Here is a 27,119-nt window from a genome sequence, read left to right as displayed (position 1 = left end):
CCCGACGATCGCGGCCCAACACCGTTGATGTTTCCAGTTGAGCTGGTTATTTCTGCCCTGCCCACCATACAGCAGCCTCTCTGCTAGTCTAGCTTCTGAGAGCAGCGGCTTTGATCCGGTGCATGCACCCTAATCAACGTCTAGTGATTTGTAGTGTTTTATTTTGGAGTGATCACATTGGGAAAACTTGTATTGTGTGTAGTGAGTGCACAAGTGTTTGGATTGTATTGTGGTTTGCACTAGTAGTCTTAGCCATGCTGACATAACATCCCACTGTTTGGAACCCTGTTGGAGAGAACACGGAACTGCTGCATGGATGCTGGTCTGTCTACTGCTCGAGCCCCCACTGGTGAGAGTGAGAATCCTCTGTGCTGTGTTACTGATCTGAACTATCTTTGAGTGTGTCATACAGCGCTGTATTGATGTAACATCCCACTGTTCGGACTCTGCTGGAGTGAACCCGGAGCTGTTGTATGGATGCTGGTCTGCTTACTGCCTGAGCCTCTACGGGGGAATAGAAAACCTATTGGGCTGGTGTCCGGGTTCCCCCGAAGAGAGCAGGAACTCGCTCTGCCAAAGGCAGCCTCCTATTGTCTGAACCTCCACTGAAGAGTTTACTTTGTAGCTCTAGGGCGGCAACATCAACTTATAGATCCATGAATGCAGCATTACGCAGTTGGTGGGGAGAGCCAAAGAGCAATTCTCAGTTTCTGAAAATTTGTTTAAACTTAATCTCAGATATACAATTGGAAAGATGGGAAGTATCCACAAATTGACCAGGTTTATTGTATAGTTTTTTTGTTCACAGTGACTGAACCAACTAATTTACACCAGTTTTGATTGTAAATTCCCTTACTGAGATGTGTTAAAGGCACAGTTCATGAAATAAACACTATTTACTTAAAAAAAATGTTTGTCTTCATTTCTTTTGTGAGACATAAATGTAACCAATTAATTTAATGACATTGTCTGTCAAAAGAAATGTACAGGATTCTATATGGAATCATAATTTTAGCTTTTCTTTTGATAAGTGTGGCAATAAATTCTTGATTATAGACAATCACAAGATAATTTATTGAAACTTAATTGAATGCTATTCAGGTGAATATTCCTATGCTAATTATAATAATCCCATTGTCCGAACCCCCAGTCACCAGTCCATTCACTATGGACTGATGGGGTTGTGGCTTAAAGGTTAGAGAGTCAGACTTGTAACCCCCCAAAAATTGTGGATTCGAATCTCAGGTCCGGCAGGAATTGTCGGTGGGGGGATGAATAACCAGCGCTCTCTTCCACCCTCAATACCACATCTGAGGTGAGACCCTTGAGCAAGTCACTGAAACCCCAACTGCTCCCCGCGTGCTGCAGCAATATGGTTGTCCACTGCTCTGGGTGTGTCTTCACAGTGTGTTTGTTTGTGCACTACTTTGTGTGTGTGTGTGTGCGCACATGGATGGGTTAAATGCAGAGCACAAATTGTGAGTATGGTTCACCATACTTAGCCACATGTCACTTCACTCAATATCCTAAGTCACCAGCCCAGTCCACTTGGAACTACACTTCTCAACATACCTTCAGGTCAATGCCTGCACTCACTCAGTCAGCCATCCCTACACCTGCCGTCGATGATCTCATCAAGCCCTGTATAATCTCCACTTCTTCCTTGTCTGGTCTCGTCTCTCCATATATGCATTATTGACACACTATTTTAGTAATTAATGCTGTAGAGTTGCTTTGACACAATCTGTACTGTTAAAAGTGCTATATAAATAAAGATAGCTTGAATTGACTTAACATAGCTGGCTACTTCCCTAGATACTTGCCTGTCTTCAGTCAGTCTTCGCTAAGCCTTCACCACACTCAGGAAAATAGTTTGTAAACAATGCAAAAGAACAATAACAAACAAAATGTTTCAAGTTAAGGTCAGTACATTGATGATTCAGGGATGTCTTTATACATTTCAGCTCTCTTCCGGTAGTTTCTGTGCAATCAGTCAAGCATCCCCAACTAAGCAAGCCAAAAGCGATAGCAGCAAAGAACCAAAACTCCATCAGTGACAGAAATGAAGAGAAAACCTTAGGAGAAACCAGGCTCAATCGGGGGGCTCGAGGGTCATCTACTTGACATGATTTTCCTTGACATTCAGGGCTGTAGAGGTTTTGAGATTTGATGTGAAGGAATATAATGTGATTAAAAGCTTGCTCAAGTATTGAGGAGCTAAACCATTTAGGGCTTTATAAGCAATTGTATAAATTTTAAAATGTTGGCAATATTCGATATGGAGCAAGTGCAGAGTTGACAGAACAGGCAAATACTAATATGGTTATACTTCCTGGTTCAAGTAAGAGCTCTAAATGTTGCATTCTGGACCAGCTGGAGTTTGTTTGTTTATTAAGAGTGCAGAGGAGCCATCCAATAAAGCATTACAATAATCTAACAGTGGAAGTCATGAACTCATGAATTAATATAATAAGTATAGAGAAACCACTATTAATTAACACATTAACAAGATCAGCAGTTTTAGACATTAACTTGTAAGCACAAAACACAAGATACTTCTCTTTTCAATGTTAATAAGGCTTTATTAGATAAATCTAAGACATATAAACTAATCTAACACATAAGCACACACACTCACACATTCACACAAGTTGCAGGAAGAGAGAAAGTTAGGAAAGAATGAGTTTAAGAGAATGAAAATCTGAAATCTCAGGTTTACAATTTGAAATTGTATAGTCATGAACAACAATCAATCACTTAATTAACCCTTCCATTGAGTTCCTCAGTGAGGTTAAAATTACATTAGATACACCAGTGCAGCTCAGAGTCTGGAGGTAATTACTTGCATTACCTGTGTAAAGGGGGTTCCCTAGTTGAAAAGAGGCTTTCCAGAAGTTGCTGATTGGCTGAAAGTTCAGTAGTTCCTGAAGTGATGTCTTGGGAAGCCCGTGTTTTGGTGTTGGCTGACGATGCAGAGTTGTGGGCTGGTTGAAGTTTAAGACGGGCACTCAAGGTCAGACTCGGAGACACTGTGTTTGGCAAAACTTAACTCAGGACATTAAACTCTCAACGGAAAAGCAAATAAACTAAAGTAAAAGAATAGAGGTAAAGTTTGACGAGACTAGGTGTTTCTTCTCATCATGGCTAAGTAGCAGCGGGTATGCAGGCCAAAGCATGCTGGAACAGCGATGAAAGAATACAAAATGTAATGACAAAAAGCATGGCTAAACGCTTAAACTAAAGCAAAAGCAAAGAGCATAATTTGATGGTGTCCTGAATATTTAAACTGGCCTTTCGGCCACACCTCAAATGTTGTCTTACCAATTAAATATTGTCTTCGCTAGGTGTGTTGCGATGCTTCTCCACCTCCATAGATAAATACAAATGTTATCTTATCAACCACGTGGTCCAAATTTTCCTGATCACAAATAATTGATTGTCAGAAACTAGGGCTGCTCCGATCACCCCTCACCCAGAGCAGGGTCAATCTGGCCCTGGTCCAGGTGGGTCGGCACCTCTGGATAAATGCGTGGGCAGAGGGGACTGCGACTTTGGATTCCAATTCTGGAAAAAGTGGTGGCTGGTACACTAAACCCTACACTGAAAAGGCGATAGGCTCATAGCTGAAACTGGTAACGAGTTATGTGTGTACTCAACACATGAGAGCTGCTGGCTCCAAGAGGTTCTGAGAAACTAAACATTGCAACACTCATTCTAGATCTTGGTTGGCCCTCTCTTTCTGACCATTACTCTGAGGATGAAATCCAGAAGAAAGACTAACAGTCGCCCAAGTAATTTACAAAATTCTCTCAAAAATTTGAAACAAACTGAGGCCCCCTGTCAGAGACCACATCCATCGGGAGGCCATGTAAGCGATAAACCCGATCTATGTTTCTCTGGCAGAAGGTAATTTAGGCAGAGTGATGAAATGAGTTGCCTTCGAGAACCGGTCCACCACGGTCAAAACCACCAGGAGGGCGACCTGACAAGAAATCTAGCAAAATGTGGGACCAGGGTCTCGAAGGAACTAACAGCAGCTGAAGGAGTCCAGAAGGGGGTCGATTGGAAGACTTCGAAACAGCACAGACAGAGCAAGACAAAACAAAAAGACGAATGTCACGAGCCATGGCTGGCCACCAAAACCGCTGTTTAACGAAAAACATGGTATAATTAACCCCAGGATGGCAAGCTACCTTGGAATAATGACCCCATTGGATGACTTCAGACCTTAAAGCCTCTGGCACAAACAACCGACCCGGTGGGCATCCGGGCGGGGGCGTTACTCCTTACAAGGCTATGCGAATCTTGGACACGATGTCCCACATGACTGCAGAAATAAATACTTTCTGCCGTACATGTGTTCGGAAAAAGATGGGTGATCCGAAACATCAAAAATATGGGATAACGCGTCCAGTTTGATTTTCTTAGAACCTGGATGATAAGAATTAGAAAAATCAAAACGACCAAAAAAAAAGAGCCCACCGAGCCTGTCTAGAGTTTAACCTTTTGGCGGACTTGATGTATTCAAGATTTTTATGATCAGTCCAAACAATAAAAGGAACCCCCGAACCTTCCAACCAATGACGCCACTCTTCCAAAGCGAGCTTGACTACCAACAGCTCTCTGTTACCAATGTAATAATAACGCTCGGCGGGGGACAAATGGTGAGAAAAATACGTGCAAGGACGCACCTTACCGTCCATGAGGGAACGCTGGGATAGAACCGCGCCAACCCCCACCTCTGACGCATCAACCTCCACCACAAACTGCCGGGAAGGATCAGAGGCAATGAGAATGGGAGATGAAATGAAGCAGCTCTTTAGTTTGGTAAATTGTGAATAAACCCCAGGTAGAAATTGGCAAAGCCCAGAAACCTCTGCAGGGCCTTACAAGACTCTGGAGTTGGCCAATTGACCACAGCCTGAATCTTGTCGGTATCCATGTGCACCCCCTCGGCCGAGACGATGTATCCCAAAAAAGGAACAGACTGTGCATGGAAAACGCATTTCTCCGCCTTATCAAAAAGCCCATTCTCTAACAGCCTCTGAAGAACTCGCCTGATATGTTGAACGTGTTCCTGAAGAGAATGAGAAAATATCAGTATGTCATCCAGGTAGACATAAACGAACTGATCTACCATACCTCTCAACACATCGTTGACGAGTGCTTGGAATACCGCGGGGGCATTACAAAGACCAAAAGGAAGAACAAGATATTCAAAGTGCCTCCTGGGGGTATTAAACGCGGTCTTCCATTCACCCCCCTTTCTTATGCGAACCAAATGACACTAACCTCTCTCTCTCTGCGTCTCTGCTTCTCCTGCTGTGAAAGCCGAGACCTGCCCATCTGCATGGGTTCGGGATCTGGAAAAGATAACTCACTCTCGCCAGTGACTGATGATAGGCTGTTCTGGTGAGTGACGTCAGGGATTCTCTGTAGTGTCTTCTGTTGAACACGCTTCCTTACTCTGGCATCCACCAGAATAGCCAGCTAAATGAGCTTATCCACCCCCGCGGATAAACCCGAGGAATAAAGTTCATCCTTGATGGTGGCCGAAAGTCAGTGAAAAAAAACGGTCCCACCAGCTGCAGCTAGTTAACAGAAGCACACAATTAGACAGAGACGCAAGATGAGCGCACTGACCCATGAACCGTAACAGTCTTGAGCCTTTCTGTTGAATTAGGCTTCTCATGTCTCAACCATGCTCCTTATCGAATATTTAATTTGACTTGTTCGGTCTGATACCCTACACATTTTTATAAAAAGCAACATGGGCATGTTAGCACAAGTTCTGCAAATTAGCACTCTCATTAAGTCACATCACGTATATTTACACGCCACTTTATTCAATATGTTGCTTAAAAGCAATTAGCAGTATTAATCATGAAAACAGTTTCAGTGTCTCATTTAATCAAATACAAAACTTGATTTGCTAATATAATGCAGCTATCCACTGCATTCATGTTTTTAGCCGCGGACATCTCACCTTAAAGGACTTGACAAACAAAATAAACACAAAGTGCAGAGTTGAAAGAAGTGTGAAAGAAAGCGGATCCTCAGCACCTACCTCCTCTGTTGTATTCTTCATAGACCAATTGTAGTGTGAAGTTGTTTTACAGCCCGAACAAGCTTTTCTGTAAAGTTTTGTTTGGCCGGATTTTGTTAGAAATGACGTCTCATCAGTTCATTCTTTGATTTCGCTTGCAGTATATTAAGGCCTTAAACTTTTACATCACACCTGCCAGCACCTGCAACAAAGAACAGTTTATGTTCAAGCTAATCCTATTTATCTTCATTAAATGAAATACTCGATTATTGTCCATGCTGCTTCTCTGAAAAACCTGTGAATAAAGACTTTGACCTTACCTCTGAGTCTTCTCCTTCTGAATAAAGACTTTAACGTTACCTCTGAGTTTTCTCCTTCTGTACTTGACACCTATTTGATTAGATTAGATTAGATTAGATTAGATATAAAAAAAAGATAGGAAACCCAATGGAATTGGTTCCAAATTATAGTACTGAAGCCCGGTTGAAGTTTATTCATTTGATTTAGTAATATTTCCTTTATATTATTTTCTAACATTTTTATATTTTATTAATATATATTGTATGTGTATTGGTTTCCTAATATAATATTATTGTAATAAAAAAGAAAAAAAATGTATAATTATGTGTTGAGTTAAAAGTACTTGCCGTTGTTAAGAGCGGGGATTGGTTAAACGCTGAAGGGGGCGGGAGGAAAAAAAGGTGATCCAGAAAAGACGAGGTGACAGCAAAAATTGGAAGAGAGACCGCGTCGGAGCGCTAGCTTGCTAAAAATACCATTCTATGACGGTTGTCCATAAGAGAACTGATCTAAAGTTGGTAATGTTGTTTGAACGTGAGGGGATAGCAATTTCCCCTCTGACTATGTGACTGAGTGGCGCGCGATTCTTAAGAAACAGCGCTGGTCGCACGTGAGAGATTAATGAGGTCACGTTTGGGGAAAACTACCGTGCATCGTTTCTCTTACCATATCCATAGAAGACATCCCAGATAGCGCCCTGAGATACCAGGGATTCTCAGTGGTTCCTCTGGCAACGTGGGATGAGTTGATTGATCTGCCGTCAGTTCTTTGGACTGTGAACTCCTTTGCTAAAAGTCCGTTATGAAAGCCGGCTCGAACTAACAATCGGTAAGACAGCTGTGTTTTTTTTGCTCATTGAGCGAAGTGGCAATCCATTTTGTGCCTCAACGATTGCCAGCACCGCATCAGGCCTGCAACAGGGTATTTATTTTATTTGGTTTGGCAAATTTGAGCATTGACACCCGGGTGTTTTTCATTATTTTTGTGGGATGTTTATGTGAATAGTAACCGTTGTCTTGAGGTAACAAAGATTTGGTGAACTTGAATAGCAATCAACACAATAATATTTTCCTTGGTGATATTTGGAATATTTTGTGTATTTACTGTTCATTTTATCTGTTTTATAAATCACCAGAGTGATTTATTCTTTTCCATAGAGAATATTCCTACATTGTTGTATTTGTGGATTTTTGAGTTTAAAGGTGGAAAGAACCTTTTATTGTAAAACTTTGAAAGTTTGACTTTTATTTTATTTCCAATTGCTATTTGAATTTTATTTGAGTAAACTACTACTAAAAATACTATTTTACTTACACGATTTTGTGGTTATTTTAGTTTGTTAATAAACACACCAATATTGACATAAGGGGTTTATTGAAATAAAGTTAATAATATTCAGAGGCTACTTAGAGAGATCTAACAATAAACTAGCTCAGGGCCCCTCCCATTTAAATCGGGGAGGAGGGCGCTACATAAAATGGAGGCACCGCTGGGATTCTTATAGTTTATCTGATATTATTTAGCTTTATCAGTGAAGAAAAAAAAAAACTCAAAATGCAGCAGTTTACAGAAGAGCTTAGGGGCTGGTGCAGGGGAGAATCATTGGACGAAGATCATGCGTTAACGGTTATTGTACCTGAAGATTTGGATGTAACACAGATTGAAGAGACAATGCAGACAATCAAGTGTTTGGGCCGCGTACGAGTAAGAGGTAGGATGTTCAGAGATAAGCTCAAGTGTTTCCTTGTTCTCTGTGAGAGTAAAGAGAAAATTGATCCAAAACTAGTACCCCCTGAAGTCGTGCCGGTTTCTGGAGCAGAACCGTGGAAAATTGTCACCTCAAGTGGAGCTGATACTAGTTCTGAGGACTTTGCCAGAAAAGTGCACATCCTACTTCAGAGTGAAGGGAGAAAAGTTGAGGATATTAAGGCCATGTTTTCATCCTCTGCATCCGAAAACTCTTCGCCTGATGCTATTATCCGCGCTGTTGGAGATCTGTTAGAAAAGACTGGAAAGAGTTCAAGTGAAATAGGAGGTTATAGACGGTTGAGGATGTTCTCTGGAATAATACCTACTCCTGCAAGTGAGGAACCGTTTGAACACTGGATGGAACAAGCATGTTTGATGGTGGAAGAAAGTGAGTGTCCCATTAAAGAAAAGAAAAGGAGGCTCATTGAGAGTTTAAGAGGCCCAGCATTAGAAATCATCAAAGCTGTGCGTGATTCTGACACTGATGTCACTCCAGAAGAGTACTTGGATGCCCTCGAGCGAGCATTTGGATCTGCCGAGTCAGGTGATGACTTGTATTTCGCTTTCCGTTTGTTGCAGCAGCAAGAAGGAGAAAAATTGTCAGATTTTTTAAGGAGACTGGAACGTGCCCTAACCAAAGTGGTTCAGAGGGGTGGCATACCAGCTGACATCCGAGATCGAGTACGTGTTGAGCAATTGCTGAGAGGTGCTGTTGGTGCTGACATGATGTTGCTTCATTTGAGACTTCGAGAGAGAAAGACAAAACCGCCTAATTTTCTTGAGCTGTTAAGCGAAATCCGGGCTGAAGAAGAATATGAAGCTTCTCGGTCTAAATTGACCACAAGGGTACAAAAAATCAGTACAAGTGTAGAAACAGATGGTAAGCATAAAGAGATTCAAACTCTGAAAGCTGAGATTAAAGAATTAAAGTCCCAGTTTGCCACTATGGTAACTCAGTCGCAGCCGGTGGTAGCAGTGTTAATTTTGACACGAAATTTTAATTTAGTTTTAGTCTTAGTCTTTTGACTATAATTCTTTTTAGTTTTAGTCAAGTTTTAGTCATCTGATTTGTTTTAATTTTAGTCTTATTTTAGTCGACTAAAATTGCTTGGTATTTTAGTCGACTAAAATTGCTTGGTATTTTAGTCGACTAAAATAAGACTAAAATCAATAACAGATTTACTAGACAATTTTTTACAGCTGGTATAGGAAACAAACTTAACCAAAATATATAAAACACAAATTCAACTTTATTTCAACACAACTGTGTCTTTATTTCGATTCAAAAGCTTTTATGCAGCAACAAACACTGTCATGATAATGTAAACAATAACTAGCTGCCAATTGACCATCAATAAAAGAAAAATAAAGTTAGGTCCAGGACCTTAAAGCTTACAACTGAGCTGAACAATAAGTGCATACATTTAAAGTAAATATTTAATAAGTTGGCAGCTAGGTGGATAAAAAAAGTAACAAGATTTTATAAGGTATTAATTTGTCTAGCAATATTGTATGTTTTAAATACTACAATATTGCTAGATTTGTATGTATAATGATAGGATGTGAACATTCATGTTTCACATGACTAATATAGAAATATTTGTGATATTGTCAGCAAGTAGAACATTATAAAATATACTAAACATTAGTATTAATCAAATGTATTTATCATGATATTACGTATTAGTATTGTGCTCTCATCTAATTTGAAGAAGGGGCTATTTTACAGTACTTTCAGTTCGTAATATTTAATGCTACAACATCTAAGCACTGCACTATTCCAATTTTGCTTAGCTCAATAAACAAAAGAACATCGTTGTGAAATTACATTTGAGAAAATGTCCGGGTGGCTCGTCTGTAAATGTCTTTTCAAATTGGTTGTGTTCTTGCCACGAATGAGCGCTCCGCGTGCTTTACACTTTGTTTTGTTTTGTTCGTCGTCAAACGTGAAGTGAGCTGTGGACATTTTGTCGCTCTTTTAGACATCACCTCTTCGAATGCCGACTTCCCGGGAGCTCATTTAAAAACTGAAAACCTTCACTTCACGTCTCAATAAGTCAGGCTCTGATTGGTTCTCTTCTCTCATGCAGTCTGTTCTGTTTTGCCAGTTCTTTTGCTCATTCCTCGCATCACTCCCGTCTGCTGATTTGATTTTCGTCACAGTCTATTTTCGTCTCGTCCTTTATTCGTTGACGATAATGTCAATCAATTTAGTCATAGTTTTAGTCTCCATCAGTGCCTTCTATTTTAGTTTTCGTTTCGTTTTCGTCCGCAAAAATATATTCGTGACGAAAATAATGACGAAAATATTTAGTCAACGAAATTAACACTGGGTGGTAGACCATAAATCCACCTCCAGTCTTAAAACAAATGCCAGTGACGTTCAACAGGAAGGAGAAATTGCTTTCCTTAAGAAGCAAGTGAGGAGCCTACAACGGAAAGTCACAGGGAAAAACTGTCACCAAGATGGGGTTTTAGCTCTCACTCTGAAGGCGAGTACTCCAAAGAAACCACTGGTAAGTCCAGGAAAGCAGTGCAATGACCCCGAAGAGTATTTTTGCTACAACTGTGGAGAGGAAGGGCATATTGCCCCACGATGCCAAAATCCTGAGGATAAGGATAAAGTAATTCAAAAACTGATTCGGTCAAACAGAAAAATGAAATGGGGACAAAAAGAAATGCCCTCAGAAATGGAAAAAGAGTAATACCTCTTGTTCAGCGAAAAAAAGTACTGTTAGTTCACTTAGTGGAAAGCAAATTCCAGAAGGACTGATTGGACCCCCCTCTACTGTACAGCTGCGTGTAAATGGACAACCATGCTCTGCTTTATTGGACAGTGGGTCTCAAGTGACTATAATTTTCGAGAAGTGGTACAGAAAATATCTATCTGAGGTTCCAATCCATCCTGTGTCTGGGTTGGCTGTATGGGGTTTAAGTGACTCCAGTTATCCGTATATAGGGTATGTAGTAGTGAACATTGAATTCCTAGAGAAAACTACGGGTGGCTCAGAAAGTCTTTCAGTTCTGGCACTGATTTGTCCTGGTCCTACAAGCCCTGACCAGACTGCTGTGATCATAGGCACCAACGCCAGTCTATTCACCCGTTTGGCCCAATTATGTAAAGAGTCAACAGGGACCGATATTGCATGTACCTTAGGTATTAAAATCGAGCCTACCTTAGAGAAGAATATTCCATCTTGTTCGACACCTATTATACCTTTTGATCTGGATGATGCAATTGGATGTGTAAAGTGGCCGGGTCCAGAACCCCTAAGTCTCTCGCCCAGAGGTGAGTGGTGTGCAAAATGTATGGTGGAGATGACAGAGCCTCTTGAAAAAACAGTACTGATGATAGATGCATCTTCTGTGACTTCTCTTCCGGCTGGAGTGTTAGTACAAACTGTAATAGTGCCAAGTGAAGCAATGGAAAACAGTCAGTTACTAGTGCCTTTGCAAAATGAATCAATGAAAGAAGTGACCATTCCGGTAGGGACTGTCCTTGGCCATTTGTACTTAGCAGATCCGGTTAGCCCTTCTTCCGTTAGTGAAATCGGGGATGAGAGGATTGATCCAAAACTGTTCAATTTTGGGGATTCACCCATTCCAGCAGAATGGAAGGAGAGACTGAAACAAAAGTTGAGCAAAAGAACCAAAGTATTCTCGCTTCACGAGTGGGATGTAGGACATGCTAAGGGAGTAGAGCATAACATACGGCTCTCTGATTCAAAACCCTTTCGAGAGCGCTCCAGGCGTCTAGCACCTGCAGATATAGACGATGTGAGGAAACATCTCCAAGACCTCTTAACTGTTGGTATTATTAAAGAGTCTCGCAGCCCATATGCATCACCAATCGTGATTGCAAGAAAAAAAAATGGAGCAGTCTGTATGTGTATTGATTATCGAACCCTGAACGCAAGAACTGTTCCTGACCAATACACAACACCCAGAATTGACGATGCACTGGACTGTCTAGCAGGTAGTCAGTGGTTTTCTGTTCTCGATTTACGAAGTGGCTATTATCAGATAGACATGGCAGAAGCCGACAAGGAAAAAACTGCTTTTATCTGCCCTTTGGGATTTTTTCAATTTGAGAGGATGCCACAAGGGGTCACTGGAGCGCCGGCAACATTCCAGAGATTAATGGAGAGAGTTGTCGGGGACATGAACCTACTCCAAGTCTTGGTGTATCTAGACGATTTAATCATCTTTGGAAGGACTCTGGAGGAACATGAGGAGAGGCTCATGAAAGTACTGGATCGTCTGGAGGAGGCTGGATTAACCCTCTTGGCGCCACGGTCGAGTTTACTCGACAAGATGCGGCACTGAATAAAACGGCCGATTTTGTCAAATAGGGTGTCAAATTTCGTTCAACCTCCACTCCACTAGACGGCAGACATGTCATACTTCATCTCCGACTCAAAAAAACGTCCTTCTTCTATATAAAATCTTTGAGCTAGAGCGCATTGAGTCAGTGCAAAAAAAAGCGGAGCTAGTGTGAGAGTGAGCCATTCTAATAGAGCAATATTGTCAACATCAGCGAGTATTTCCATTAGATTATTATTATTATTAACATTATTATTTAAATTATTATTATTATTATTATTATTATCTAAGGGCATCAATAATGCTTTCCCGCAATGAAGTGTTGGGACTTCTATTCGCGGACCCTGATTCTGAAGGGGAATATCTGCCTTCAGAAGATGACGTTGATTCTGAAAGTGAAAGTGTAGCCCTACACCAAGCACAAAATGTGAATCCTTTGCCCAATGTCAGTGGTGGGAATAATGTTTCCCGGGGTCGGAGTGTTCATCGCGAAGTTGCGGGGAACGAGGCGGCTCAGGCGGGAGATTTTTACCGCGCTAGACATGCAGCTTTGTCTTCTGACCGTCTGCCTCCCCGCAATCGCGGCGACAGTATTGTGGTGGAGACTTTGTCTAATGGCACTGGGTATGTTAGACGAGGTCGAAGTATTCACAGGGCAGTTAGGGGGCAACGTGGAGGCAGGGTGGGGAGTCGCAATGACAACGCGAGCTGTGCACACTCGGCGCGCACGCGAGGCAGATCTGGCCGCGCTGCTCGTGCTGCTCGTAGCAGGAGCAGAGGCGGTGTGACACGGAGCAGAGGGGCTTTTATGCATAGTCTATCGCAAGCTGATGGTAATGCCGGCTTTGAGTACTTGGCTAATGAGGATGAGTACCAAAGTTGGATCACGCCCTTTGATCAGCCAGTTGGATATCTGGGGGAAAGAGAAATCTCCGATGCCAATTCGCCCCTAGATTTTCTATCACTCTTTCTCTCTGATGATTTCTGGAATTTACTTGTAAATGAGACAAATCGCTATGCACATCAGTTTTTAGCCTCCCATCAACTCCATCCAAAATTGAGACCAGCAGAACAAAGGTACTCCATTCATCAGCTGGAATTTCTTTCATTAAAGTGGGCAGTCGTGGACAAGTTCCATGATTACTTGTATGGGGCTAAGTTTCATGTCAGAACTGATAATAACCCACTTACATATGTGTTGACGTCTGCTAAGCTGAATGCAACAGGCCACAGGTGGCTAGCAGCTCTTGCAACGTATGATTTTAGCATTCAGTATAGACCCGGAAAGAACAACACAGATGCTGATTTGTTGTCTAGGAGATTTGTGGATGAGGATGAAGCAAATAAGTGGATGGACATACCTGTGTCTGGTGTAAAGTCCTTATGTCAGTGGGTGAGTTCTCAGGTGTCTTTGGAAGCCAATCTCCGATATGTGGAACAGCTAGGAGCCCCTCCAGAGTCTATACCAGAAGCTTACGCCTATCCCACCAGGTTGGAGCTTAATTCTTTACAATTGCTGTCTCAGCCGGAGTTAGTTAAAGCTCAGAATGAAGATCCGACGGTGAGACAAGCAATAACTGCACTGAAGGAAAGTAAGTGGTCAACCAAAATAACAGATCCCGAGGTGGTGGCATTGAGGCATGAAGCTGGAAAACTACTGATGAAAGATGGATTGCTTCAGCGAGTGACCAAAAAGTCTGATAGAGAATTCTTTCAATTGGTTTTGCCCACCAAGTTCCGAGAAGTAGTTCTTAAAGCCATGCATGAGGATTTAGGTCATCTGGGGGTAGAAAGGATTACTGAACTTTTGAGAAATCGATTCTATTGGCCCAAGATGTCTCTTGATATACAAGAATATGTCAAGAACTGTGGAGCTTGCATCACTCGTAAAAGTCCATGTCAAAGAGCTGCTCCATTACACCAGATAACGAGTAGTGGACCAATGGATTTGGTGTGTATCGATTTTCTTTCTGTGGAGCCAGATTCAAAAGGTTTGGGCAACGTGTTAGTAATTACCGATCACTTCACACGTTATGCACAGGCGTTTCCCAGTAAGAATCAAAAAGCTCTTACTGTTGCTAAAATACTGGTTGAGAAATACTTCATTCATTATGGTCTACCAGCACGCATTCACTCAGATCAGGGCCGTGACTTTGAGAGTCGGCTGATAAAGGAGTTGTTAAACCTGCTTGGTATAAGAAAATCAAGGACAACGCCGTATCATCCTCAGGGCGACCCGCAGCCTGAGCGGTTCAATCGTACCCTCTTAGCCATGCTTGGAACCTTGAATGCTGAGAAAAAAACAAAATTGGAGCCAACAGATACCCTACTTGTTGCATGCTTACAATAGTACCAAGAATGATGCTACCGGGTACTCACCCTATTTCCTGATGTTCGGGAGAGAAGCCCGGCTACCTGTAGACATCTGTTTTGGCACTTCAGCAGATGGGATGGATGATGTGTCCCACTCACAATACATCAGCAATATGAAAAAAGATCTAAAACGGGAGTACCAGTTAGTAATGGGAGAGGCTGAGAAAGTCCATCAAAGGAATAAAAGATCATATGACAAACGAGTGTCTTTCCAATCCTTGAATTCTGGGGATCGTGTGTTGATCAAGAACTTAGGGTTAAAGGGTAAACACAAGCTTCAACCCAGATGGAGTCCAGTACCCCATGTAGTCTGCGAGAAACTCCCAAATATACCAGTATATCGGGTAAAACCTGAAGTAGGAAGCGGAAAAGTCAGAACACTTCACAGAGATCAACTGTTACCCATAGGGCAACTGGTGAGGTGGCCACAAAGCAAAGTAGAGAGAAACCCGGTGAGGAAGAAGAAAAGGATTGATGTTGATGCTCCAGCACTGACAAATGAAGATGTATTATCCTCTGAAACTTCCTCTGAGTTTGAATACAATGTTTCAAAACCTTACAGATCAAAGCTGGAGGGAACACTGAAAAAGAACGACCCTTTGCCCAGTAAGTCAGAATTGGTATGGCAGGAGGGGAACCTGCTCCACGAAAGCCTTTCTACTGAGGAAGGACACTTGTTACATGAAGAGGATGCAGAGAGCGACTTTTCAAGTTCGTCCAATTCCTCTGTAAGAGATGAAGAGGAAAGTGAAGAAGACACAAGTGGGGAGGAAGAAGAAAGTGAACCAGTTAGGGAAAAAAGGAGAATAAAGCCAGTTGTTAAACTCACCTATGATGAGCCTGGGAGGTCAAAAGATCAGCCCCTAACTATTGTTCACAGAGGAGTAATAATTCAAATAGGAAAGAAAGTAAATCACAAGAAACGTAAACCAGTAGTGTAGGTAATATGCCAAAAGAAATGTAGGTAGTCCACAAGTCTGTATGGGGACATCCAGACATTTAAAGGGGGGAGGGTGAAGCCCGGTTGAAGTTTATTCATTTGATTTAGTAATATTTCCTTTATATTATTTTCTAACATTTTTATATTTTATTAATATATATTGTATGTGTATTGGTTTCCTCATATAACATTATTGTAATAAAAAAGAAGAAGAAAAATGTATAATTATGTGTTGAGTTAAAAGTACTTGCCGTTGTTAAGAGCGGGGATTGGTTAAACGCTGAAGGGGGCGGGGGGAAAAAAAGGTGATCCGGAAAAGACGAGGTGACAGCTAAAACTGGAAGAGAGACCGCGTCGGAGCGCTAGCTTGCTAAAAATACCATTCTATGACGGTTGTCCATAAGAGAACTGATCTAAAGTTGGTAATGTTGTTTGAACGTGAGGGGATAGCAATTTCCCCTCTGACTATGTGACTGAGTGGCGCGCAATTCTTAAGAAACAGCGCTGGTCGCACGTGAGAGATTAATGAGGTCACGTTTGTGGAAAACTACCGTGCATCGTTTCTCTTACCATATCCATAGAAGACATCCCAGATAGCGCCCTGAGATACCAGGGATTCTCAGTGGTTCCTCTGGCAACGTGGGACGAGTTGATTGATCTGCCGTCAGTTCTTTGGACCGTGAACTCCTTTGCTAAAAGTCCGTTATGAAAGCCGGCTCGAACTAACAATCGGTAAGACAGCTGTGTTTTTTTTGCTCATTGAGCGAAGTGGCAATCCATTTTGTGCCTCAACGATCGCCAGCACCGCATCAGGCCTGCAACAGGGTATTTATTTTATTTGGTTTGGCAAATTTGAGCATTGACACCCGGGTGTTTTTCATTATTTTTGTGGGATGTTAATGTGAATAGTAACCGTTGTCTTGAGGTAACAAAGATTTGGTGAACTTGAATAGCAATCAACACAATAATATTTTCCTTGGTGATATTTGGAATATTTTGTGTATTTACTGTTCATTTTATCTGTTTTATAAATCACCAGAGTGATTTATTCTTTTCCATAGAGAATATTCCTACATTGTTGTATTTGTGGATTTTTGAGTTTGAAGGTGGAAAGAACCTTTTATTGTAAAACTTTGAAAGTTTGACTTTTATTTTATTTCCAATTGCTATTTGAATTTTATTTAAACTACTACTAAAAATACTATTTTACTTACAAGATTTTGTGGTTATTTTAGTTTGTTAATAAACACACCAATATTGACATAAGGGGTTTATTGAAATAAAGTTAATAATATTCAGAGGCTACTTAGAGAGATCTAACAATAAACTAGCTCAGGGCCCCTCCCATTTAAATCAGGGAGGAGGGCGCTACAGTACAAAAACGGAACCCTGTACATATTACACTGTTTTTTGTTGTTGTTTGTTTGTTTGTTTGTATTTTAATTACAGTTTACATTTACATTTAAGCTTAGTCATTTAGCAGACACTTTTATCCAAAGTGATTTACAAATGAGGACAATGGAAGCGATCAAAAACAACAAAAGAGCAATGATATACAAGTGCTATAACAAGTCTCAGTTAGCTAGCAAGGGCTTTTAAATAGTATAATAAATAAAGAGAAAACATATAGAATACAATAAGATTAGAAAGCTAGTTATTTTTTTTATTTTTTTTAAGAATAAAATTAGAATAGTGAGCACTGAAGTTAGAGGTTCAAATAAAGATGGAAGAGGTGTGTTTTAAGCTGATTCTTGAAGATGGCTTAGGACTCAGCTGCTTGGATTGGGTTGGGCAGGTCATTCCACCAGGAGGGAACATTTCATTTTAAAAGTCCGTAAAAGTGGCTTTGTGCTTCTTTGGGATGGCACAATCACGCAATGTTGACTTGCAGAATGCAAGCTTCTAGAGGGTACATACGTCTGAAGTAATGAATTTAGGTAAAGGGCTGCAGAGCCAGTGGTGGTTTTGAAGGCAAGCATCAATGCCTTGAATTTTATGCGAGCAGCAATTGGACGCCCGTGCAAATTGATAAACAGATGTGTGACGTGTATTCTTTTAAGCTCATTAAAAATTATTCTTGCTGCTGCGTTCTGGATTAATTGTAAAGGTTTAATAGAAGGGGCTGGAAGACCTGCCAAGAGAGCATTGCAATAGTCCAGCCTGGACAGAACAAGAGCTTGAACAAGGAGTTGTGCAGAATGTTCCCAAAGAAAGGGCCTGATCTTCTTGATGTTGAATAAAGCAAATCTTAGGGCTGTGCAAAAATCGAATGCGATTTTCATGCACATCTCATCAGTAAAGACGCTCCTGTAATTAGAAGTATTATCTCCAGCACGTGTGTTCAGATCAGGGTTGCCGGGTTTTCACAACAAATCCTGCCCTGTTGCTTCTCAAAACTAGTCCAAAACTAATCGCGATTCCAGGAGGTTCCCAGATAAAAAAAAATTGCTTCCCGGGGTTAAAATATAGAGGTTTTTTTTGGCATGGTTGTCTTGTAAAAAATTAGCATTTTAGGGGCTAAATATCACGTTATTGGTATTGGGGTTGCTTCGAACCGCGGACATGAAAAACTACCGCAGACTTGGCAACACTGGTTCAGGTGGAGTGGCAGTTACTATACAAGAGCTGTAGTCTACCAATAACTAAAACAAAATCGCTTTCAAAATCGACAAAGAATCGCCACCGATTTTAAAATCGATTTTGTGTAGATTGTCAGTGAATTATGGCTCTGTGTAGTAAATGCCAACCAATGTTGCCAAGTCTGTGGTTGTTTTTCATGTCCGCGGGTCGAAGCGACAATACCAATAACGTGATATTTAGACCCTAAAATGCGAGTTTTACCAAGGCAACCATGCCATAAAACTTACATTTTAACCCTGGAAAGCAATTTTTTATCAGGGAACCTCCTGGAAATGCGATTTCGGACAAGTTTCGAGAAGCAACTGGGCAGGATTTGTTGTGAAAACCTGGAAACCATAATCTGAACGCACATGCTGGAGATATACTTCTAATTACAGGAGCGTCTTTACTGATGAGATGTGCATGAAAATCACGTTCAATTTTTTGCACAGCCCTAGCAAATCTTCAGGACTGGACAATTTTAGCAGTGTGGTCTGAGAAAGTTACCTGGTCATCAATCATAACTCCAAGGTTTCTGGCTGTTTTTGAAGGAGTTATGGTTGATGTGCCTAACTTGATGCTGAAATTGTGATGAAACGATGGGTTTGCTGGAATTACAAGCAGTTCTGTCTTGGTAAGGTTGAGGTGAAGGTAATGGTCCTTCATCCAGCAAGAAATGTCTGTTAGACAAGTTGAGATGTGAGCAGCTACCATTGGATCATCGGGTTGGAATGAGAGGTAGAGTTGAGTGTCATCAGCATATTAGTGGTATGAAAAGCCATGTTTCTGAATGACAGAACCTAATGATGCCATGTAGACAAAGAAGAGAAGTGGTCCAAGAACTGACCCCTGAGACACCCCAGTATTTAAATGTTGTGACTTGGCCCCTCATCTTTACAAGATACTTTGAAGGACCTATCTGATAGGTAAGACTCAAACCGCTGGAATGTGGTTCCTGAGATGCCCTTTGCATCCCAGTAGGGTTGACAGGAGAATCTGGTGGTTTAACCGTGTCAAAAGCAGCGGACAGATCAAGCAAGATAAGTATTGAAGATTTGTTTTTAAAAACATAAAGTTAGACGAATTGTTAATTTTGTTATGGTAGTATGTCATTTTAGCAGTGGAGACATTAAGCAGAGAAGGAAGAGAGGAGTGACTGATACACATTAAGGTCAGTAGTATTTTTGGATTTGCGCCACACCCTTTCTGCAGCTCTTAGCTTAGAATGATGTTCGCGTAGAACATCAGTTAACCAAGGGGCAGAAGGCATGGTATGGGCTAGCTTGGAAGACATAGGGCAAACAGTGTCTAAACAAGGTATAAGAGTGGAGCAGAAAGTATAAGTAGCACTGTTAGCATCAAAAGATGCTAACAGTTTAGGGGAAAGAAGTGAAGATGAAGCCATAGCGGATAGCCGGGACGGAGAGTGAGCGTAGGTTACATCAAAAGATGACATATGGAGGGGTAAGGGATGTGTCATGGACCATGTTAAAGTTAATAGTGAGGAGGAAATGATCCGAGGTGTGCATTGGAGTAACCATAATATGAACAGTAGAGCAGTGTCGGTTGTAAATAAGGTCCAGTTGGTTGCCTGATTTGTGAGTATCAGTAGCTGACACTCGGTTGAGATCAAAAGAGGGAAGCAGAGTGTGGAAGTCTGTAGATAGAGGTTTATCTAGGTGGATGTTGAAGTCTTCAGGCATAACTAGGGGAGTACCATCCTCAGGAAAGTTTGAGCAGCACATGAAATTCATCCAAAAAGTTACCTAGGGATCCTGGGGGTCGATAGACAACTACAAAATGGATTTTAAGAGGTTAGGTAACAGTAACTGAATGAGATTCAAAGGAGCTGTTGATACCCAAAGATGGTAAAGGATTAAATTTCCAATCATTAGACATAAGCAGACCAGTACCTCCACCTCTTCCAGTCAAACGCCAGTGTGTGGGGCAGGCCGTCTGTTGTGTCTAGCCTTAATCGTGTTTGTGTTGTTTTTACTAACTACTTTTAACAATGTGGACTCTCTACTTGTGTATGATCGCCAGATACTGCTGAACATTAGATTAAATATGGAAAATATGCTAATTTATAATTCTGGTGGATCGAAAACCGTACCTCACCTGCATGAGTTACCTGCGTATCTCTGCCGAACGCCGTTTCCTGCTCGAAAGAAAAAGCGACGTAAACGTCGGGGGAAACGTGGCGGCCTGCTGATAAAAATTAAATCCCGTCTGGCAGTTTCCCGTAATCTCCGTAGAACATTAGCGGAGTATCAGATAGATGACTGCAACTATATTTCCATGCGTTCTTTGGATCCTGTCCACACCTGGCTGGTACCGGTGGTCGACGCAGACAAGGAGTCCAGGGCTCCCCGTTCCGTGTCTCCCCGCTTCCGGAGAGGTAGAGTTAACACATCGTGCCTACGGGTGTTGGATCGTGAGCCCCGGATAGCAATTAACCCAGCTCCGGCCAGGATTGCCCTGGTAAATGCCAGGTCGCTGGTAAACAAAACTTTTATCTTAAATGACTTTTATACTTCTAATAACTTGGATCTACTGTGCGTGACTGAAACCTGGATGAACGAGGGTGAGTTAAGCCCCTTTTCGGAGGTTTTACCTTTAAACTGTGACTTTTTTAACTCTCCACGACTTACAGGACGGGGTGGTGGAATTGTGATTATTTTTAAGGAAAAATTAAACTGCCGGCGTGTGATGTGCAACTTCTACTCAAGCTTTGAGCTGATTGTATTTGAGCTGAATCAAGCTGAACCAGTGCTATGCGCTGTGATTTATCGTCCTCCCAAATACCATAAAGACTTCATAAACGAATTTTCCGATTTTCTGGCTGAAATCATGCCGAAGTATGACAGAGTTTTAATTGTTGGAGATTTTAACATCCATATCTGTTGTCCCTCCAAGCCATTGGTTAAAGACTTCTTAAATCTCACGGAGTCGTTTAACTTGATGCAGTTTGTGGCTAGCTCTACACATGAGCACGGACATACATTAGACCTGGTTTTATCGTGTGGTTTACCTGTTAACAATATTAATGTTTGTGATGCTACTTTTTCTGACCACATGCCTGTGTTATTCGAGATTTCTTGTTTCTGTAGTGCTAAACCATGTGCTCCTGCTCGTCGCTGTCGCGCATTTAACTCTTTAACTGCAGAACGGTTTACTGATGTTTTTAAAAGCGCAAATATGGCCTTCTCAGTGTCCACTCAGCATTATAATACTGATGAGTTAACATCATTGTTTTATACTTCTTGTCAGAATGCACTGGACATTGTTGCCCCTTTCAGGACTCTTCGTGCTAAGTCAAAATCTGAACCATGGCTAAATGACATTACCCGTGCTGCTAGGCAGGAGTGCAGGAGAGCGGAACGCCAATGGAAAAAAGATAGGCTGCAGGTTTCGTCTGAGATCTTGAAAGACAGCTTGTTTAAATATCAAAAAACTGTAAAAATGGAAAAGTCAAGGTATTTCTCAAATGTCATCGCAAATAATTCTCATAAACCTCGTGTTCTGTTCAACACTATTAATTATGTTTTAAATACATCTCAACAAATGAGTTTGGAATTTTCCAAAGAAACATGCGAAAACTTTTTGCAGTTTTTTAATGACAAGATTGTGACCGTTAGAGCCAATATTGTTCACCCTTCTGCTGATATGTCTTCTTTCTCTGTGTGCTCTTTTGTTTTTAATCAGTTCGAGCCAGTGTCTCTTGCTTGTTTAAAAGACATCATTGACAAAATGAATCCATCTGTTTGTCCCACAGACATTATTTCTCAAGATTTCCTAAAAAAGGTTTTTGACACCCTTGGCCCTAAAATACTAATAATTGTAAATAGTAGTCTCATTCATGGAGTTGTACCCCTACATTTTAAACACGCAATAGTGGAACCACTGATGAAAAAACCCAATCTGGATTCATCGGTTCTTACTAATTTTAGACCCATTTCGAAACTTCCGTTTCTTTCCAAAATATTGGAAAAAGTTGTTTTTAAACAATTAATGTCCTTTCTAGACTTACATGGTTTGCAAGAAATGTATCAATCTGGTTTTAAATCACTCCACAGCACAGAAACGGCCCTGTTAAAAGTTTATAATGATTTATTATTGGCCACTGACACAGGTAACTATGCTGTTCTTATGCTGTTAGATCTTACTGCTGCTTTTGACACTATAGATCACAATATACTGATCTCTCGTCTTGAGCATTGTGTTGGTATAAAGGGTGCCGCGTTACAATGGTTTAGATCTTATCTGGGTGAAAGAACTTTCTCGATACGTCTTGGGGAATTTGTGTCTTCTACTGCATCTCTTGTATGTGGAGTCCCTCAAGGTTCCATTCTTGGACCCATTTTATTTTCCCTATATATATTACCTTTAGGGTCCATATTTAGGAAACATGGCATCTCATTTCACTGTTATGCAGATGACTCGCAACTCTATCTGCCTTTAAAACGAAACAATGCAAACTCTATAGCACCTTTGTTGAGATGTCTTGAGGATATTAAAGCCTGGATGGCCTCTAATTTTTTAAAGTTCAATGAAGATAAAACTGAAATCATTTTGTTTCGACCTGGTGGTACCATCAATACCCCTGATGTAGATCTTGGCGACTTAAAGTCATATGTGAAGCCCGTTGTAAAAAACCTAGGTGTTTTAATGGATGGTGACTTTAAACTAGATAAACAGATTAATTTGGTAGTTAAATCGTGTTTTTATCAGTTAAGGCAATTATCTAAAGTCAAGTCATTTGTATCTTTTACTGATTTTGAGAGGGTCATCCATGCTTTTATATCATCCCGCCTGGACTATTGTAATAGTCTCTATGTAGGCATTGGTGAGGCATCTCTAACACGTTTGCAGAGGGTACAAAACGCGGCTGCACGTTTATTGACAGGGACACGCAAACGAGACCACATTACACCTGTATTAGCTTCCCTTCACTGGTTGCCAGTTCGTTTTAGAATTGATTTCAAGATTTTACTTTTAGTCTTTAAATCATTAAATAATACTGCTCCTAAATACCTCTCAGATCTATTACAGCCATATGCTCCATCCAGAGCACTTAGGTCTGCTGGGCAACTGCTTTTAGTTTCCCCCAATGCAAGATTAAAGAGCAGAGGTGACCGTGCCTTTGCAGTAGCGGCCCCGAAACTCTGGAATAATTTACCTTTGTACATTAGGCAGGCATCTTCACTTGCTGTTTTTAAATTACATTTAAAAACATATTTGTATAGTACAGCATATAACACAGTATGAGAGTTACCTGTTAGGAGTTCTTTTAAGTGTGTGGTATAAATCATTATTGGATTTATTGCATATTTTATTGTGTTTTTATTTATTATATTTTATTTCTTTTTATGTTTTTTAGTTCTACTGTTTACTTTATATTGTATGTACAGCACTTTGGTGAACACCTGCTGTTTTAGAAAGGTGCTCTATAAATAAACTTTGATTTGATTTGATTTTGAAACGGGGGAAGTGGGAAAATGAGAAATTATTGGAGAGTGCTGCAGGTGTAGCAGTGTCCTCTGGTTTGATCCAGGTCTCTGTCAGGGACATGAGATTTAGCTTTGAATAACTAATAATATAAGTTATGAAATCAGCTTTGTTTACAGCAGACTGGCAATTCCAGAGACCAATATAAAAAGAAAGTAGTGTATTAGCAGATATAGGCAAAGTGTGCAGGTTGTTAGGATTGTGCTTCCTACAGTGTGTGATGTGTGGTTTGCGAGTGGTAGTGATAGAAGGGATCTCGAAACACATAGTAAGAATTGGTTATAACAACTGAAACAGAAGTGAAACAAGTAGTTGGAAAAAAGATTAATCAAAACAATACTTTTATCCCTTCTCTGCCCAGTGGAGTTGCACATTAGAGTCGATAGTCTTTACATTCTTCAGTCTTCACACGAAGAGGTCTTAACAGGAGTGTTGCAGCGTCTGCTGCCGCAATATACTAATATTTTTCATACCCGTCAGACAAAATGGAAATTGGTCCCACTTTATATTAGGTGGCCTTAACTACTATGTCCTTACATAAAAAAAGAATTACAATGTACTTATTGTGTTCATATTGTATTGTAAAACACTTTTGCTGCTATTGAGGTGGGATAGGGGTAAGGTTAGGGAGAGGGTTGGAGGTATGGGTAAGTTTAAGGGTGGGTTAAGGTGTAAACTATGGGTCAACAGTGTAATTATAAATGTAATTACAGAAATTAGATACAGATGTAATTACATGTCGTTTTTTTTTAAATATAAGTACAATGTAAAAACATGTACACAATAAGTACGTTGTACTAAATTATTAATTAAAATTTAAGTACATAGTAGTTAAGGCCACTTAATATAAAGTGGGTCCTGGAAATTGAATATTATAAACTATATTATAAATTATTGTTATTATTTTTTGGAGGGGGGGGTGTGGTCTGATGGGCTGATTATATCTCTTTTCTCAGGCAGACAGAAAAAACTCATTACCATCTGGGGCTCAGGTGAGCGATAACACACAATATTTATAAAAAAAGAAGTGCATCAGTGTGTTTGTGTGTGTTAATGTGATTTTGTTCATGGGAGTGCATTCTAGCACACACCAATCTTCTTTTTACATTAAAGGTGAGAAAACATCCAGTTGCTTACTACAGAGACAAATGTGCCAGTTTTGATGTTATGTTCACTTTTGAGAATGTCATGAGTGAGTCAAATGCTGATGTCTGTGTTTTTGTGTGTGTGTGTGTTGCAGATGTCCAATGTTTGGCAGCTGGCGTCATGGCCATATCAGCGGTGAGTCTTTCTTCATCCCACCAAAAGATCTTCCAATTAATTTGATGTCGGCTTTACCTCCAGGAACCACCGATGACACCCAATTACAAAATTATGTATATGCCCACATAGCAAATGGACTTGGCCCACATGTGGCCTCAAGGTGGCCCTGCTGGCCTCCTGTCGGGAATGGCATGTACCCTTTCAGCCAGAGCTGGGCCATGTGTGGCAATGACGGCATGGCGGGGATCCAGCAAACAACATGAGAGCCAATTGTTGATGGGAGGAATGTGGCCCAGATCAGTCCAGTGATATGTGGCCCAAATCAGGCTAAGATCTGGCAGCATATTATGTGACCCATGATAAACAAGATAAATACAAAGTCTTTGAAATGGCAAGTCGAAACAGAATGAAACATCATTCAAAAATTAAGCAAACCAGTCAATTGCATTAAACTGCACTTAATTATAATTTTATTACATTTTAATTTAGTATTATTTGTACAAATAATCTTAGAATCCTTACATGAAAAGAAAGAGAGATAGAGAGTATTTAACTGTAATCATGTAATATTTATTTGGTTTACTATGAGACACACACTGATCTATAATAGAGAGTGGGTTCACATAATTTTTATTAGTATGCTCTCATGCACAAGCATTAAATAAAATTATCATGAAAGTATTTTATTTTAATTTAAATCCTGTATCCATTTGATACTTGGTGTGAGGAACAGATCCAAATTCAAAACGCATTCATTGGTGATATGTCTCCTTACTCTGTACTAGCTATAGTAACTATTTAAAAATGTGCCATTAAGAAGTTTTACAACAAGTTTTACGGAAGCAATATCAAATGGTCATAGGCTCTCATCGGTTTCGTCAGAGATTGCAAGATGACGTGTTTCTGGTTATGCGTGTTATGAATGAGAAACGCGTGCCTTGAGGGAGTGGATCGGGATAGTATTTTCAGCGTTTAACAACTTAAACTATGCCCTGCTCCTCGCACATCTATTATATTCCGCAATGCATCGTCATTTGGACTACTGTGGTACTGCTCTTTGTCACATCTGTAATAAATTATCATGATTAAGATACATGTGTCTATCTGTTACATTTCTCTTATAGACTGTATACTTTATACACTCACTCTTAATTGGCTGATTTGTTCTTTATAAAAATAAATGCAAAACGTTTTTTTATTGCACAGTTACATGATGTGTGGGTTTTCAGTCTGATTTTCTATTCAGTTTAATGTACTTTATTGGCATATATTGTGTGTACATTAAAGCATGTCACAAAATGAATAATTGCAATCATAGTAATATACAAGGTAATAATATGAAATATTATATAGGTCTGGGCTATATAAAGCTCAGGTGTGGCTCAGATTTGGGGATTCTGGTTTGCTTAAGGCTGAGAATTGGCACCAATAATAAAACCTGTTTTGGCACAGATCAGGGCCAGGTAAGGCTGATTAACTGGCTGAGATTCGGGCCGGTTATGGTCCATGTGTGGCCCAAGTCTTTAATCTAGTTCTGGGCCACTTCCGGGCCGTCATTCTTTGCGGTACTTGGGCCGAGAAAAAAGTCATTGTGTGGCTCGGATCTGAGCCAGAAGACATTTCCTATGTGGGTGTATATATGAATTCCGTAAATAAAACCAATCAAACAGACTTCCTTTTTCCAGTGTTGATGGGAAAGAGAAACACACTATCTCAGCATCCAGCATGGCAGCCCGATCAAATATTCTCTGCTCAGACACAGGTGAATTATTTCATAAACTATGGGCTTTATCAGGGTCTAACATGTTTCAGTCTCAAAATTGCATCTTCCTCCACCAGGCCTGAGAAAATAAATTTTACGGTAAATGGGAACAAGCGGCCAATTAAAGCAGCATAACGGATGATCGTGGTGCTGAGATAACAGGCTGGCAAATAGAGCATGTGTCACAGAGACCATTGTTTCCTGAGCACGCCGGGCCGGCTGCATCGATTTCAGCC

At 40.6% G+C, this 27,119-nt stretch overlaps 1 protein-coding gene across 1 annotated transcript; it reads left to right on the top strand.

Annotated features, from left to right (window-relative positions):
- The first annotated feature begins 13,479 nt into the window (after window positions 1-13,479).
- LOC128020214 (uncharacterized) lies at window positions 13,480-26,186 on the top strand. The gene is made up of 2 exons (XM_052606993.1): window positions 13,480-16,556; window positions 25,099-26,186. Exon 1 carries the CDS (start codon window positions 14,707-14,709, stop codon window positions 15,730-15,732), a length of 1,026 nt encoding a protein of 341 aa, XP_052462953.1. The 5' UTR covers window positions 13,480-14,706; the 3' UTR covers window positions 15,733-16,556; window positions 25,099-26,186.
- Window positions 26,187-27,119: the final 933 nt, after the last annotated feature.

The sequence above is a fragment of the Carassius gibelio genome, chromosome A9 (genome assembly GCF_023724105.1).
Source record: "Carassius gibelio isolate Cgi1373 ecotype wild population from Czech Republic chromosome A9, carGib1.2-hapl.c, whole genome shotgun sequence".
NCBI lineage: Eukaryota > Metazoa > Chordata > Actinopteri > Cypriniformes > Cyprinidae > Carassius > Carassius gibelio.
Note: the sequence above shows the minus strand (reverse complement) of the source record. Positions and strands in the feature narration are given on the sequence as shown.